Source organism: Budorcas taxicolor, chromosome 8, assembly GCF_023091745.1.
Source record: "Budorcas taxicolor isolate Tak-1 chromosome 8, Takin1.1, whole genome shotgun sequence".
Taxonomy (NCBI): domain Eukaryota; kingdom Metazoa; phylum Chordata; class Mammalia; order Artiodactyla; family Bovidae; genus Budorcas; species Budorcas taxicolor.
This window is the reverse complement of record NC_068917.1, coordinates 10,244,334-10,261,344: the sequence shown is the minus strand read 5'-3', so window position 1 is coordinate 10,261,344 and position 17,011 is coordinate 10,244,334. Positions and strand designations below refer to the sequence as shown.

The window sequence follows — 17,011 nt, the reverse complement described above, 5'->3', positions numbered from 1 at the left end:
GTCAGTTACTCATCAGCCATAAAATGCTTTTTCTTTTCCCCCGCAAACATACTCTGTCACCTACCCATAAAATCAGGACTATTTTAGTCTCAAAAGAGTAAAATTTACAAGAATGGCTATCACATATGTAGTTGCATAAAATTTATTTTGACTTTATAGAAATTAAGAACGAACTATAAAAATCCACAGGCAACAAGTGAAATTGCTAAACAACTGGTAAATTAATCCTCAAATGTTAAGCAAGGCACTACAACCCACTTTGATTCATTTCTAATTATTTAATCAAAGTTAATCTACTAACCAATGTGCTATAACAAGCTTATTAGCTTACTAATTAAAAGTATCATGTTTCTAATATGATCATGGATACATTTAGGAGAAGGCAATGGCAACCCACTCCAGTACTCTTGCCTGGAAAATCCCATGGATGGAGGAGCCTGGTAGACTGCAGTCCATGAGGTCGCTAAGAGTTCAGACACAACTGAGCGACTTCACTTTCACTTTTCACTTTCATGCATTGGGGAAGGAAATGGCAACCTACTCCAGTGTTCTTGCCTGGAGAATCCCAGGGGCAGGGGAGCCTGGTGGGCTGCCGTCTATGGGGTCGCATAGAGTCAGACACGACTGAAGCGACTTAGCAGCAGGATACATTTAACAAATATTGTTTATCAACTATATGCTACTTGCTATACTAAATAACAGCCATTACTTCACTCTGGTGCAAAAGCCAAACAAATAAATCAGGGAAACAGTAGGTTGTTACAAGTAATTTGAAGGAAGTAATCACGATGATATGAAAAACAAGCAATATGGGGATTCTAGCCACCCTCTTATATGACATTATATCCAATAAGCTGATTCACTACAGTTCAGTTCAGTTCAGTTCAGTTCAGTCCCTCAGTCGTGTCCGAGTCTTTGCGATCCCATGAATCGCAGCACGCCCGGCCTCCCTGTCCATCACCAACTCCCGGAGTTCACTCAGACTCACGTCCATCGAGTCAGTGATGCCATCCAGCCATCTCATCCTTGGTCATCCCCTTCTCCCCCTGCCCCCAATCCCTCCCAGCATCAGAGTCTTTTCCAATGAGTCAACTCTTCACATGAGGTGGCCAAAGTACTGGAGTTTCAGCTTTAGCATCATTCCTTCCAAAGAAATCCCAGGGCTCATCTCCTTCAGAATGGACTGGTTGGATCTCCTTGCAGTCCAAAGGACTCAAGAGTCTTCTCCAACACCACAGTTCAAAAGCACCAATTCTTCGGCACTCAGCCTTCTTCACAGTCCAACTCTCACATCCATACATGACCACAGGAAAAACCATAGCCTTGACTAGACGGACCTTAGTCGGCAAAGTAATGTCTCTGCTTTAAAGTAATTTTGACCCTAGTTGATAGTAAATAAAAGCCACTATAATGTTCTAACAACATGTTTTAATTATTAAAAATCCCATCATTTTGAGATGCATGAACAAACACAGAAACATGTGCACACTTACACACACACACTTGCATACATACACACGCGTGGTGTGTGTTCACAACACCAGTTCACACACACACACACACACACACACACACACACACACACACTCTTTCTCCTTCCAGTCTTCCAATCCAAGTTCCTATAAAGATAGTCATGGAGGGGAGAGGAAAGAGAAAGATGAGACAATAAAAGATGTACCATATGACCTAGTTGTCCCTTTCACTTGAAGTTAATGTTTAGACATGGAAAATGCATAAGAAAAATGGTGTGTAGCGTTGTTCCCCACTAGTAGCCATCTCTTTAGATTTCCCAGCTTCACCTTTTTTGGACCCTTATTGTGACTGAAGGAAACTCAACTGACAAGTCAGCAACGCTTCTCAGCCAGAAGCTGGCCAGGGTTGTGAGATGATTCTAGAAGCAACTGATTCCGCACCACGTTCTCTGCTCTTCCTTAGCCCTTTCCAAGGGTCTGGGTTTACCGCTGACTCTTGCATTTTGATGTAAGGTCAAAGAGACAGGGTCACATCCGAAAAGACCTTTTATTACTAAATTGTGCCTTCTCCCGGAAGGCAAAAATGGAGGGTCCCTCAAAGTGCGGTTCTGCTACCTAATCCGTAAAGGCTGCTGACTCCTTCAGTTCTCAGCGCTGAGGATTCCCTCCCCCAATTCCCTCCAGGCGCGCTTCAGGCTCTGCACCAGTTACTCAACGCTTTTTTTGAAGTACGGCTAGCTAAGCACCGCCTTCCGTCGTGAGTGGCCCGTCACTCTGCCCCGCTGTGCAGTTGTGATTGGCTGGCAAGGCGGTGTCGTTTGGCGCCGCCCCCGCTTCCCTTTGCCGCGCTAGTGGCTCGGGATTTACCCAAAGGTGGAAAGTGGGATTCCAGCGGGCGGCGCTTGGAGCAGGTGCAGACGCATTCCTGTTCCGCAGTTGCTGTTTTTTCTCCTCCAGTCGTGAGTCTGAGTCAGGAAAGGACTAGCATTTTTCCTTTGCCGCTAGAGCTCCAAGGAACTGCTGCCCAGAACCTAGGCACCTCAGATATCTCTCATCCGTTATTGCGCGGTCACTGTATAAATCACCTGCACATTTATAATCCCGTGAATCTCCCCGCAGCTCAATGCTCAGAGAAGGTGTCGAAAGGGAATTTCAAGAGTTTGAAAGAGAGGGTCTCCTTGGACCGTGGGGAGCTGTCTCAGGTGCTGAAGCTTTCCAGTCGTTGGTCCCTGCCAACACGACACGGAGTCAGGCAGCACACTCTCATTCCCGGCTCATTCACGGCTTCCCCATGCCTTGGATAAGACTCATTTCAGAGCCGTGAATATATCCCTCCGTATCATGGCCTACGTGAGACACTTTCGGACTTTAGTTTCGGGATTTTACTTCTGGGAAGCAGCACTGCTACTCAGGTGAGTCCACTTGTATTTAACAGTTGGAGAACTCATTCAAGCCTACAACCACTTGTCATTGCTGAAACCAAGGATGCAACTCGAGGTTGACTTGTTGAAAGTGTCCCTTAAATAGTATTGCTTTCTATCTAACAGTCTGTTTTCTATCTAGCAGTCTGTCTCTTGAGACCTCTGAAATATGTAACTTTGCTTTATTTTCACTAATTAATGTATTTTATTAACTGGCATCTTCTGTTATTTGCAACTGAGGTTACCCTAGGAAAAAAATATTTCCAAAGCCTAGGATTTTCCTTCTCAAATTGCGTTTATAGTTTCTTTTTTTTCTAAGTGAATTATAAATTCTGGGTGTTACTCTCGTTTTGAAAGTTAAAAAATATTTAGTTATTAAAAGTGGAACATTACGTACATTTTAGAAGACAAAAAATATCCAGAACATAAGCATTTAGTGGTGAGAGAAATTCTGAATATTATTTATATATCCAGAGGTTAAGTTTGAATGAATAAAATAATAAAGGCTTTGAAAGTACTGTTTCCTAAAGAACTTAGTTCATGGAGACAAAGTGATAAATAAATCACTAGGTATGTTCTATGCCAAGAAAAATCATTTTGTAGAAAGTAATAAAGCCTACTGAACAGCAAAATTGTTCTATGACGTGCTATTTTCCTATCATCTCCAGTCATATTTGGTAGGCTCTTTTTCTTTTTAGTTAAAAGAGAAGAGACACTAAGCACAAGATCAGTTAATTTAACCCCGTTCTTAATGAAACAATATATAAGCCAATGTAAAATTTATTTTACTATTATAATTACCTTAAAATTTCCATTTTATGGTTCACAAGCTTTTCAAAAAGATTGAAATAAAAAATTTGAGTGCTAAGTTACATGTATAATGATTTCCATTTGATGTATGTAAATATTCTCTCTGGGTTGCTATGTCAATTTTTCATCTTTAGGCACCTTGAAAAATATAGCATATCTCACAAAAACTACCTTTAGGAACCAGGAACTAATTGTGAAGTCTACTATATTTCTGAAATTACTAATTTTTCCTGAAGTAAAGAGTTGAACCATTGTAAATGAGAATATTTTCAGTGAAAAATATTTTAACATAGTAAATTTTTGTAACTTTACAACTGGTACAAATTTCATATATAGTGATAAAAGCAAAGAATGTAGAGCTTTTACATTTATGTAAATTTTATAGAAAAGAGTGCAAAATTCATGTCATAAGATAAGCTGATTATTTTATTATAATTATCTTTTAGTATCTTAGATGATAATATGCATACTTATTTTCTCAAAGAAATCTGAAGAGCCTAGTTGATACTTAGATTTAGGAAATTTAATGTTGATAACTAAAATATTTTGATCGATGAGGTCAAATTTGTATAATAGAAAATCACCATGATATTTGCTATAATATATTCTTAGAAAGAATTCATGTTAATTAATATTAAATAATTTAGTTTAAAATCCTTCTTATGAATACTTCAGAAATGTAATCACTCAAAAAAGATATATCCAGTATAGAAGTTTGTGCAATATATATATCTTCATCATTTTCTTTCACAAATCAAATAAAAATTTTATCTTTTTTCTCTTAGATAAAAGTAGCTCATCACTCTGAAGAATTTTTAATCATACATAAAAAATCAAATATTTTAATTTTTCAGTGATGGTCCTTGAAGGAAAATTTCCTATAGAAATTTCCTTTTGAAAGTAAAGCTCCCTCTACTGGAAATATCTTATAAAATACAGTTTCTGCTCTGCTCACTGAGCCTATTTGTGAGGTATTGAGCAAAAAAGGAAAACAAGTAAAGGAAAAATTAAATTCAAACAAGTATTTTTTTAAGTTCACAAATATATCTTTTTAATTTTAAAAATACTGTTTCCAGGGAAATTTGGAAGTAAGAACAACAACCAGAAACCATAGATAGTCATGATTAAATAGCATACTAGTAGAAGTGGTTTTTTTTTTTTTTTTTTGGTTTAGTTTAAAACTTTTAAATTGAGATTATGAATACATACAGAAAAGTACAAAAATAGCAAAGTTCTGTATAAAGTGGTACAAACGTAACACTCTCATGTAAAGAGACCATGGATCAAGAAGCAGAATTCTCAGTATCACAGAAGCGTTCACCCTGCTCCCTCTTACCACCATATCCCTTCCTAAGCATTACTTTGCCTGAAGATAATCTCTATCCTGACTTATGTAACAATAACATTTTTTCCTGCTCTTGAACTTTCTATAAATACTTATTTGGGTCTGCTTTATTTTATGAATTGTATGTGTTTTAGCTATGTTGTAGCATGTAGCAATAACTTATTTTCATTTCTGTATGGTATTCCATTATGTGAGGGGTTCCCTGGTAGCTCAATTGGTGAAGAATCCACCTGCAATGCAGGAGACCCTGGTTCAATTCCTGGGTTGGGAAGATCCCCTGGAGAAGGGATAGGCTACCCACTCCAGTATTCTTGGTCGTTCCTGGTGGCTCAAATGGTTTTAAAGAATCTGCCTGCAATGCAGGAGACCTGGGTGCAATCCTGGATGAGGAAGAGCCCCTGGAGGAGGACATGGCAACCCACTCCAGTATTCTTGCTTGAATGCCCCATGGGGCTGCAAAGAGTTGGACACCACTGAGTAACTAAACCCAGCCCAGCATATTCCATTATATGAAGACATAACAATTTATCCCTTGTCCTACTGAGGAATATTTGGGTATTTTAAAAAAGTTTTTGGTTAGTGCTGCTATGATCCTCCTTGAGATTGCTTTTTTTGGTGAGTACCTGTGAATATGTGCATTCTGGGGACTATGTGAGTTGGGTCCAAGAGTTTCACTGGGCAAAGAATTGCTGTAATATAGGATAGATATTCAGAGAAGGCAATGGCAAACCACTCTAGTACTCTTGCCTGGAAAATCCCATGGGCGGAGGAGCCTGGTATGCTGCAGTCCATGGGATGGCGAAGAGTCAGACACGTCTGAGCGACTTCACTCTCACTTTTCACTTCCATGCATTGGAGAAGGAAATGGCAACCCACTCCAGTGTTCTTGCCTGGAGAATCCCAGGGGGAGCCTGGTGGGCTGCCCTCTATGGGGTCGTACAGAGTCGGACACAACTGAAGCGACTTAGCAGCAGCAGCAGCAGCAGCAGCAGGATGGATATGAGTATGTCTAGCTTTAGTAGATACTGCAAGTTTTCTGACACAGTTGTACCTAGTTACATTTCTGTTAGTAATACATGAAACTTCCTATTGCTATTACTAGTAAAAAATTTTATCAGTGAAGTATTATTATAAACATTTATAGTACTTTCTTAGACTATTATTACAAACCCACAGATGCGATTGAAGGGTTTACTTTGGCATAATTTATACATTTTAGTAAATGAGTTTTATTAAGGCAAACAGCAGAACAAAAATATTTACTACTATAGTACAATTATGCGTATTCATTATCAGAATACACCAGGTATTAGAAACATAGTGCTTAAAAGGGACTCATTAAAGAGGACAATTCTTTTAATAAATACAAGTCAGAAATAGACATAAGAAATCTAAATTTCCTAGTAGTGAAGTTTTTTAAATTTTCACCCTTTGCTCAGATATTGCAGTTTTTGAAAAAAAATTTTCTTTGGCTTTTGAATTCTAGTTCTCATACTAGTGAAATAAAGAACAAAACACCAGTGTTCAGCTTTCTTTGAAATGTAAATAAGTGATGATTATGAAGAGCTTGCAGAGCAATTTCCAAAAGCAAGAAAAGTGCCAAAAGTATTCCATCTAAATTAATTATTTTCATAACATGCAATTTTGTTTTTCATCTTGATAGTTTGATAGCAACACAGACTTGCTATTTGGATAAATTATGGTACATTGTGTCAAAAACTGAATGTATGAATTTCAGGCTTTATGATAATCACAAATAAAATATTTTCTTGATTAACTTCAAAGTCTAAGAAAAACATTTTGGCATAGAATGTCTTGTTTTTTTTTCTTTTGGTATGTTTTGGAAGATGGGGAAAATTCTTTTTAATGTTGTGTCTATTTTCTTATGTAAGACTTTGAAGAAAAATGTACTTTAAGGAATAAACTCCTACTGTTATGATAATTTCTTGTATGTAGGTACTGTAGCAGGATTCTGTACATAATATATGCTTTTTTCCTTTGTTTCTATAAATAATCATGCATTTTCCTAAGTATAGAAGGCTCATGGCCCAGTTCTTTAGTCAATGCCTCAAGCAGTTTGCCCTGCTGATTCAGGAAACAGCTTGTAAAATATTTCCTCTTGTATATAATTTTTCTGTCCCTTGATCCCTTGATATACTGAGGCCAGTCAATCACCAAGTATGTGTTTAATGTGTAATGTTAAGCAATTCAGCAAGATTTTTCACCACATTCTGTGCACACATGTTTATGCTAGGTACAGTTTGGCCATGGGTGATCAAGAGATTATCACCTTTTCATCGTGAAACTTAGAGCCTAGAAGGAAAGAAAATACAAAGGCCCAAGTGACAAAAGAGCAACAGAAGTGGCAACGTTTTAGGGACTGTGAAACAGGGAAATTCTCCAGAGAATTGGTACTTGTGATGGATCTTTTAAGATGCTTGTTCAATGGGCAGAAGTGAGATATAAAGAAAATATTCTATTTTCTATTCCATTTCCTATCACTAGGAAATGTATAGGAATGTAAAATCATTCCTATGATACAATCCTACAGTATGCTGAGGGAATGGTGATGGTCAAATTCAGTTGAAATATCTCCAGTTCATTGTTTAATTTCATATTTGCTAGCAACAACTATAGAGCTCACTACAATAATAAACCTGCTGAAAGGTAGAGGAGTTGCAGCTTCCTTTCATAATGGAATATGGGTAAAATTCAGAAGCAAATAATTTAATGATAACTGAATAGTTATCGTTATAGGAATGGCCTTGTCATTTGGCTCAAAAAAGCTCTACAAATCCTTCTCTCTCAGAGGTAGTGTTTACCTCAAAATTATAATTAATCAGAAGATTGCTCATAACCATCAGGAATAGTAAAAACTATAATGTGTAGACGGAGAACAATGACAAAACTACTAGAAGACAATGACAGTCTGCTTGGTTTAGAATTTGGAGATCATGTTTGAATTTATCATCAAAATATGATCTCTCTAAAAAAAGGCTATCAGGTAGAGGATTTGGATTGTTGGAAGAAAGGATGCCAGTGAACTGGGTTTGGGGTGTTTTGAGTCTGAGATGCTAGCAGTAGATCTCTTCGATCTTGCTGTCAGCTGAGAATGCAGAGACCCTGCTTGAACTGTAGATTGAATAGTTAAATTGTTACAAAGGTGATCACACTGTGTGCAAAAAAGAAGAAAAAAAACAGAAAAAATATTTATCTGAAATGACGGCAGAACATTTAGAGCAGGCACAGAGAAACACTCAGAGAGAGTTCTGAGCTAAACTGTGGTGGTGGGACTGATCATAAGTGACAAATAAACAGATTTATCATAATTTTATACTGTCGATCCCAAGGACTTGCTTTTATCGATAGCGTATATTTATCACTTTTCTATAGAGCCTTCAAATGCTTGGTAGGTATGTTATTTACTCAGTCATATCCAGCTCTTTGTGACCCCATGTACTGTAGCCCTCCAGGGTCCTCTGTCCAGGGAAGATTCTCCAGGCAAGAATACTGGAGTGGTAGCCATTCCCTTCTGCAGGAGATTTTCCTGACCCAGGGATCAAACCCAGGTCTCCTACATTGCAGGCAGATTCTTCACTGTCTGAGCCACCAGGGAATCAATGCTCTAATTTCAACTAACCTTATAAACTAGTCCACAATCATGTATGGTATATTTTACCCACTCAAGTTCTCTGAGGAGATTTTTAAAGAAACTATTTTGATGAAGATGCATCTTTAACTTTTCCTTACTTCATGAAGCATATAACATGGAGCCTGTTTGATTTTCCCAGCAAATCTGTCTCTTAAACTCTTCTCCAAAACTCTTCTCCTATCCTGATACTTGGATTAACCGTACTTATTGAAAATGAACTCCCGTGCATGCAAATGTCCATGTTGAAACATGGATGGTTTGTCTTTCTCCACTAGAAGGAAGCTATAGCTTTGTTTTGCTTAGGAAAATACATCAAGTAGAGAGACAAGTGAGTCACCTTCAGAGAACTGGTTCTGGAGTGAAGGCAGGCATTCTAAGACAGGACCAACTGTTTGGTAACAAGCAGAAAGTGTATGAATAGAATGAGCTGTTCAGCCACAGAAAATGAAGCTGTTCTAACAACTGCAAGGCAGCCACACACACTTTAGGAAACAAAGTTTGAAATCCTTAGACGTTGGCAGAAGAAGAAACAATAGTAAAATAGTTAATAAGCAGCCTCACTATAAAGCATTCCTGAAATTCAGAATCTCCATACTAGAGATGTTTTTAGAAGGAAGTATTACCAGTTACCTCTCAGACAATTTAATACACAGAGGCAATAACCTCAGTGGAAAATTTGAGAATATCATAAAATGGAAATATTATCAACATCCTCTGAAATAGTTTATTGCATGGAATAAGTTCTAATGCGAATGATGAAGAATTCCTAGGAGTTCATGCAAAATTTGCATACAGACAAAAATAACGAATTAGGAATGATAAACTCAGATATTTCTGATCCTACTTTACAAACATTGCCAACATAGGATGGTTGGGCTAACATCAGAGATAACTAGTTCACTCAATATCCTACCTAAATTTGAAAATATCTCAAAAATATCTACAACAGGTAGTCATCCTGTGAACATTTAAATTTCGAGCAATAAGGGCCTCTTTACCTGAAAAGGAAAATATTTATCAAGCCATTTTAATAATAAATAAAAAACAAAATGTCATTTTATTTTCTCCTGGCCATAGGAAACTTTTTCTTGCCACCTGTGGTTCCCCCTTCCTGCCAATATTTGTGTATTCTTTTCTTCTTCTTTTTTTAATGCTTGCCTCTTTACTGAAAATGACCCTTGGAGAGTGTGTTTTCTGTTTGAGGCGTGTTTTGAATCGATAGCCTTTTCCATGTGGTTGCTCCTTGCATGATGCTTATATGCTCCAGGTCTAGAGTGCCTATAGCTCTAGAATTTCTTTGTAGCATTATAAACATCGATTCAGCAATTACTACATTCTAGGAAGAGTGCAATGTGCTGGAGCAACAGAATCTCAACTTTCTATAATATACCATTGTGCAGGTGTGTGTGTGTGTGTGTGTGTGCGCACATTACCTTCACATGTATGTTTTAGATTTTCATGCAGGTCTTGTCTCTCCCTCTTAATTGTTAGTCCCACGAGGACTGGATTGTTTTTGGTCTTGCTTTACTGCCATAATATTTAATTCAATGTCATGCATGGAGTAGATGCTCCATAAACAACAAATAAATACCGAGATGACACACCTGTCGTCTCTCTTTATCTATAATTTTAGATTTGAATTTTATTTAGATCTGTGTTATTACTTGGAGTGAGAAGGGAATCTTGTGTTTTAGACACCACAAAGGATATAAAATCAAATAAGATGGCTTGGAAGACATTACCTGCTCTGAGAAGAAGTTGTAAAACAGATAAAAATTGTCAGCACCTAGTGGAAAAATAATGGATTTACTTCTCCTTATCACCATGAGAAATTGAAATTTCTATTGTATAATGCATTATTTCTCAAGCTTTTTTTTCCCATCACTGCCTCCTAAAGAGCTTTTTAAGAGATATTTTTAGACTTTCTAATTGACTGCATGAAATTATAATATCACTATGTATTATATATTTGCTCATGTGTGGTATATAGATACAAATACATAGAGATAGATCTGTGCTTTACATGTTAAGAAGAATAAAAATTTTCACCCTAGAGTCTGTTTGGAAATAAAAAAATAATCAGTAATATAATATTAAATGCCATAAAAACAAAAAGAAGTACAGAAGATTATTAGTCACCTTTTCAAGAACACTCTAGTACAAAAGTACATGTGCAAATATGTTATCATAACATGAATGGTGAGTTAAAGAAAAAGGCAAAAAGATTCCCTTTTAAAAAATTAATTTTTATTGGCATATAGTGACTTTACATTGTTGTATTAATTTCTACTGTACAGTAAAATGAATCAGCCATACGTATACACATATCTCTTCCCTTTTGGACGTCTTTCCCATTCAAGTCACCACAGTACCTTAAGTAGAGTTCCTGTATTATACAGTATGTTCTCATTAGTTATCTCTTTTATACATAATATCAAGTGTGTAAATATGTCAATCCTTATCTCCAAGAGGCTATAACAAGGGAAAGTAACAGTGGACACAGTGAGATTGATAGTTCCTGATTTGTTTGTTTAATTTCGTGTTTACAGTGAAAGGGAATTTGAGCTTGCTTACATCTTGGAGAAAAAAGTCAGTAGATTAGGAAATACTTACAAAGACACAAGAACGTTTAGAAGAGAAGAGGCGATGTCACTGATGAGGTGAAAAGAAAGAGTTTTCAGAGCGGTAGTTGAAGGGTGGCTTTTGAACCAGAACAGTGTAAGTCTTTTGCTGGGACTAGATGCAGAATGTGACAGGAGTAGAGACGGGAACTAAGATTTTGTAATTCAGCGGCTGAGCACTCAGTCATCTCTTTGAAGTAGGAGACAAGGTCATTAGTCTGGAAGAAAGATGAACAACAAAGCAGACAGGTTTAGGCTGATTTGGTGGTTACAAAACATAGAATAGAGCCAAGTCCGTGTTACTTCTGCTACAAGGCAGGCTGTGCTCCCAGCTCTCTTAGAAGGGTCGGTCCAGCCTACTACAGCAGAAGCCCCCTTCACCCTGCAGAAGAGGGGGATGAATTCTAGGACATGATCTTTATTTTTTTAATTGACTGATGATGGGCTTACAATATTGATTTCTGTCATACATCAACATGCATTAACCATAGGTGTACATATGTCCCCTCCCTCTTGAGTCTCCCTCCAACCTCCCACTCATTCCCATCGCTCTAGGTTATTACGGAACCCCAGTTTGAGTTCCCTGAGTCATACAGCTAACTCCCATTGGCTGTCTGTTTGCCTATGCTAGTGTATATGCTTCCACGCTGCTCTTCATTCATTTCACCCTCTCTTCTCCCCTACCCTTGTCCGTAAGTCTGTTCTCTATGTCTGCATCTCCAGTGCTGCTCTGTGAACAGATTCGTCAGTACCACCCTAGATTCCATTTACATGCATTCCCCACTTAGGACATGATCTTTATTCAGGCCTCACTCATTTAGGTGGCAAAGCCAGAGACAGAACCCACATCACCTAATTGAAATGAACTGCTTATTTTTCCAAAAGAGCACAGTGATTTATGTTCTCCTACAGTAGAAAAAGAAAAGATCATACCCTTCTTTAAAAGGTGAAATGTGACTCATTCAGTTAAAATCACAGTAAAAGTTTTAACAGTTTCATAAAAAAAAATCTAAGAATGAGACCCGCTTTCAAACTTTCTGCTCTTCTCAGAGATCAGTGTAGGTGTGTACATTCACATCTCTGACCTTCTTCTTTTACATCTTGAAAATAGGTAGTCTTCTCCTATGAGGCATTATCTCCAGGGATCTTCTTATGCTTGATTAAAGGAAAACATATGTTCTTCTGGGAAAAGGAAATCATGTCTATAATTCAGAAGCTTTTATAATCTTTTTGTTTCCTGAGAAACTGTAAATGTTTTGCCCAAAATGATTGATGGAAAGGGAAAGGAAGACTGGAGATGAGGCTGAGTGAAAAAAGGGGAGAAGGATGTATGTATACAACCTCAGCTGAATATTAGCTTTAACTAAATTGATATAACTAATTAATTTAAGGTAACCAACTGATTTAAGGTACAATCACTGATTGTATCTTGCTAAGATCTTCCCTCTCTTAATTTTTTAAAAATAATTAATTTATTTTAATTAGAGGCTAGTTACTTCACAATATTTAGTGGGTTTTGCCATACATTGACATGGATCAGCCATGGGTGTACACCCTCTCTTAATTTTGAAAAAAATATAATCCAATAAAACCTTGGTATATAGTCTGATTTTCACTAGAGGGAATTGAACAACATACTCACCACTCTATTTACCTTTCCTCACCACTTCCAATTGTAAACTCCTTTTGGCTGTATTGTTGATTCCCTTCTTCATTCTGCATCATTTCTCTCTCCTTAAAGGAACGTAACAATCAGGTAAATGTAGGGCTTCCCTCACCACGGAAGAAAAGTGTCCAATAACTCAGATATGCTTAAGTCAGAACACATTCCACTGAAAGGTGACATTAACATAAACATTGGTAGTCACACAAAAGGGAATAGCTACCATAACCTGAATAAGTCAGTGCTCTGCTGGTTCAATATTATTATGGAAAAAACCTGAGTATGGCTCCGTTTTAATATTCTGTGTACGTTTATTTTCAGATTCAGAGACCCAGAGATTGATGCTTTAAAATATCATTCTTTTATGCCCTCAATCTGATTAATATGGGGATTTATAAAAACACATTTTATTAGTAAGCCTTCATTGACGCAAGCACGATCAGTTCAAAATCAAGCAGTACTCTTTCTGCTGTATCATTTCCTTTGTAAGTATAACTCAGTTAAACGTCTCAAGTAAAAAGATGATTTCTGTATCACTCACTTCTGGCTGGTGGGATTTTACCCCCTTACTTTTACGATATTTTTATGAAATTTTGGGTACCGTTGACATAGACTAAAATGAAATTTTATAAAACAAGTTTTATCCACATTTTAAAGGTTTAATAAGTGTTTTGTCAATAAGATTCAGAAGAGAAATACAGTTCTTAACATTCCCCCTACATTGGTTTGATGTAATCACTTCTTAATTATCACTAGAAAAATAGTTCTGAAACCACATGCAGTGATGTTTGGACAAGTTAAACTGGTTGAGGTATATTTGGAATATAAGAAACACTATACTCTTGGATTGAATTTCAGAATATTCACACTTTATCAAATTGAGCTGTTGTTGTTTAGTTGCTAAGTCCTGTCAGCTGTTTCATGACCTCATGGACTGCAGCCCATCAGGCTCTTTTGTCCATGGGATTTCCCAGGCCAGAATACTGGAGTTGTTGCCGTTTTCTTCTCCATGGAAACTTCCTGACCCAGGGATGTAACCTGCGTCTTTCTGCACTGGCAGGCAGATTCTTTACCACTGAGCCACCAGGGAAGCCTGTGAACTTGTGTATTAGTGTAATTGTTGATCTAGTTCCAGTGAGATGATGAGTGATGGGATCCAGTCATACCCGAAGTTTCCAGCTAGCAGGGGAGATCATGGCATGAAAGTGTCAGACGTCCACAATGGAAACCAGTGATTGATAAGAACACATGGCCTGTAAGAATCCAGTGGAGAAGAGACCAGTTCCCACTCAGTTAAGCTAATAAAGGCAGTGCGGAGGGCATGGCATTTAAGCAAAATAACTAACAAACTTCTTTAAGACAAACACGTGATTGGGGCACATTCTGGGTTTTGAAGGATTACCATTGAAACTCCTAGGGTGCCCTGAGTCTTTCCTGACTGAAGGAAAATTAAGTCTGTTCTTCCAAGGAGATTTTACCTTTCTAATTTTGGTTTTGTTGATGACTCAGTGTCTTTATTGGCTTTATCGTCCAAGAGTGCACCATACTCCGGAGTCAGATAAAAATCCCTGGTCATTTTTCAGTTGCAAAAAATAATGTTTAGAGGTGGTGAAGTGCTTAATGCCTTCTGGGTGTGTGTGGGTGTGTGTGTGTGTGTGTGTTAAGTGGACACAATTTGAATAAGAGGGTTTCGAAAGATCATTTGTAGAGATTAGGGTTTAGAATCAGGCTAAAGGAGGAAGTTTTTTAAGATAAGTCAGAGTGAAAAGAAAGAATACTTATTCTCAGAAGGAAGAGAGGGTCAACATTATTTTTGAGATTCATGATTGGCTTGAACAAATCAAGTGGTATTTCACTGATTTGACAAAAGGTGATGTTGCTAACATATTTTCTTTTTTATTTTTTATTTTTTACTGTTAGATTTATGCAGTTTACTTATATTTACATTTAACAGTGTTACAGATTCTGTATTTTTTAGGCATTTGGGATTTTCAAACAGTACAATAACATATTTTCCATTTAACTTTGCTATTGGACTTTAGAATGTAACTAGCGTTTTTTTTTTTTTTTTGAAATGCTTAAGTATGCAACTTCTGTAGCAATTGATGTTCAAAACCCACACATCTGTATCTATAATTATGAACTTAATCATTATAGACACTTAGTTAAAACCAGTTTCCAGGTGTTTATGTGAATTCATGTTACTTAAGTAATACATGCTTGTGTTTTCAGTGTGAAAATTCAAATATTTAGGTAAATCAACACCCTCCCCCACCTTGGTCGCCGCTGCCCTTAGTCCTTTCCTTAGATGAATGACTGAAATGATTTGGTGTGGTTTTTTTTTCCCCAGATCATATTCCATATATTTATATAAATGTATGTGTGCAAAGAGTCGGACACGACTGAGCGACTGAACTGAACTGATGCGCACATAAAGAAACACAGAGTGATTTTTACATTTTTTAAAGAAAAAAGTTTTAATTAGAGCAGCTATACAGTTTGCCCACTTTATGTGTTTTCTTTCAGGAGGTGAGAGGTCCCATCGAGAATTTGTTCTGACCTCTCACCATCTTCTGATTCATTCTACCCTAGAGGAGAAAACTGAGTCTTCTATCTGAGGAGTTTGGAAGGAAAATCTGGGCAAGTGTAGCCTGGTGCCTGTCTTTGTCCTTTTTACGTGGGGCTTTGAGTGATGTGGGACACGGAGGCATCGTTTTCAATTCAATGTTAGGAAGCCAGTGTGTCTTTGGATATCAGATAATTTCTGCCAAGTCATCTTTGTAACATCAATTTGATCCCAATTTTTTTTACTCTTTTTGAAAAAATTTCTTGAGTTCTTTCGTATTTTGAGGAGCTGAGGAGAGGATGCTAATTTGAAGTCTCTTGGATCCTGAGAGTTATATCGAATAATAACTATTACTTTGTACTTGCTATTTGTTTCACTCAATGATATTTCTTTAAACACTTTATGTACAATAACCTTATTTTTATTAAGGCTGTACAAATCTAAAGTGGGATTACATTAGAGATTTAAGAAAAAACACATTGATAGCTATCTAGGTGATCTTAAATTTTTATTGATGCCACAATGGTACATCAGATAGTGGTGGCTCATAAGGAAGATGTGTCAGTAATTTAAATACAGACCATGAAGTTCCCTCTTACAATGACTGTTTATGCTGCCTTTCAATGTATTGTATAGACTGCATTTAAACAGCGTTGCTGTTTTCTTCTCTCCTTCCCCATCTCTTCTCTTTCCATTTGTACTTACTTCCTTGGTCACCTTGTCTAGTCGCAAGGCTTCAAATATCATATATTTGTCTGTAGCACTTTTCAACAATAAAAAAAAAGATGTTCTTACAAAATCAGTCTCCGGCGTCTTGCTGTAAACTTGCTTCACTCACTGTTTCCCCCATTTCAGTTCATCAAATCTCTTCAGTTGTGTAGGCCAAAAATATGAACGTCTCCTTGACTACTCTTTAATCTGTTAGAAAATCATCTTACCTCAAGCTTCAGAATACATCCAAAATGTGACCAATTTCCATCACCTCCAATATGACAACTTGGTCTGAGCCACCATCACCTGAATTCTGTTGATAATCTGACTGATCTCTGCCAAACATCTGGGCCCTGCTCTAGTCTGATTTAACAGATCAGTCATGGTGATTCTTCACAAATGAAAGGCAAGCCATTCCATGTTCCTACCCGTTGCTTTAACAATTTCCATTTCACTCACAGTAAAAGCAATTTCCTTATAAAGACTCTTATGTTCACAAACGGTTTGTTGTTCCATTTAATCCTTTGATCTGATTTCTTGCTATTATCCCCCCCTTCTAACTTGATTCTGGTCCCTTTTGGTTCTGTGAATATATCAAGTGTGTCCCTGGCTTAGTTAGACCTTCGCACAGGTTGCTCTCTCTATCTGGAATAGATACTTTGCTTCAGGTGGCCACCTCCGTGACCTCCTTCAACACGTGGATAAAGCGACCCTTCCTCAGCGAAGCTAACCCTAACAACTCTACGTAAA

At 37.3% G+C, this 17,011-nt stretch overlaps 1 protein-coding gene across 1 annotated transcript in view; it reads left to right on the top strand.

The window, feature by feature from the left end:
- The first annotated feature begins 2,763 nt into the window (after positions 1–2,763).
- GLRA3 (glycine receptor alpha 3) overlaps positions 2,764–17,011 on the top strand; it is a 181,519-nt gene continuing 167,271 nt past the window's right edge. The window contains 2 exon segments of the mRNA XM_052645083.1: positions 2,764–2,781; positions 2,784–2,884. Coding sequence (XP_052501043.1) covers positions 2,764–2,781; positions 2,784–2,884 — 119 coding nt within the window.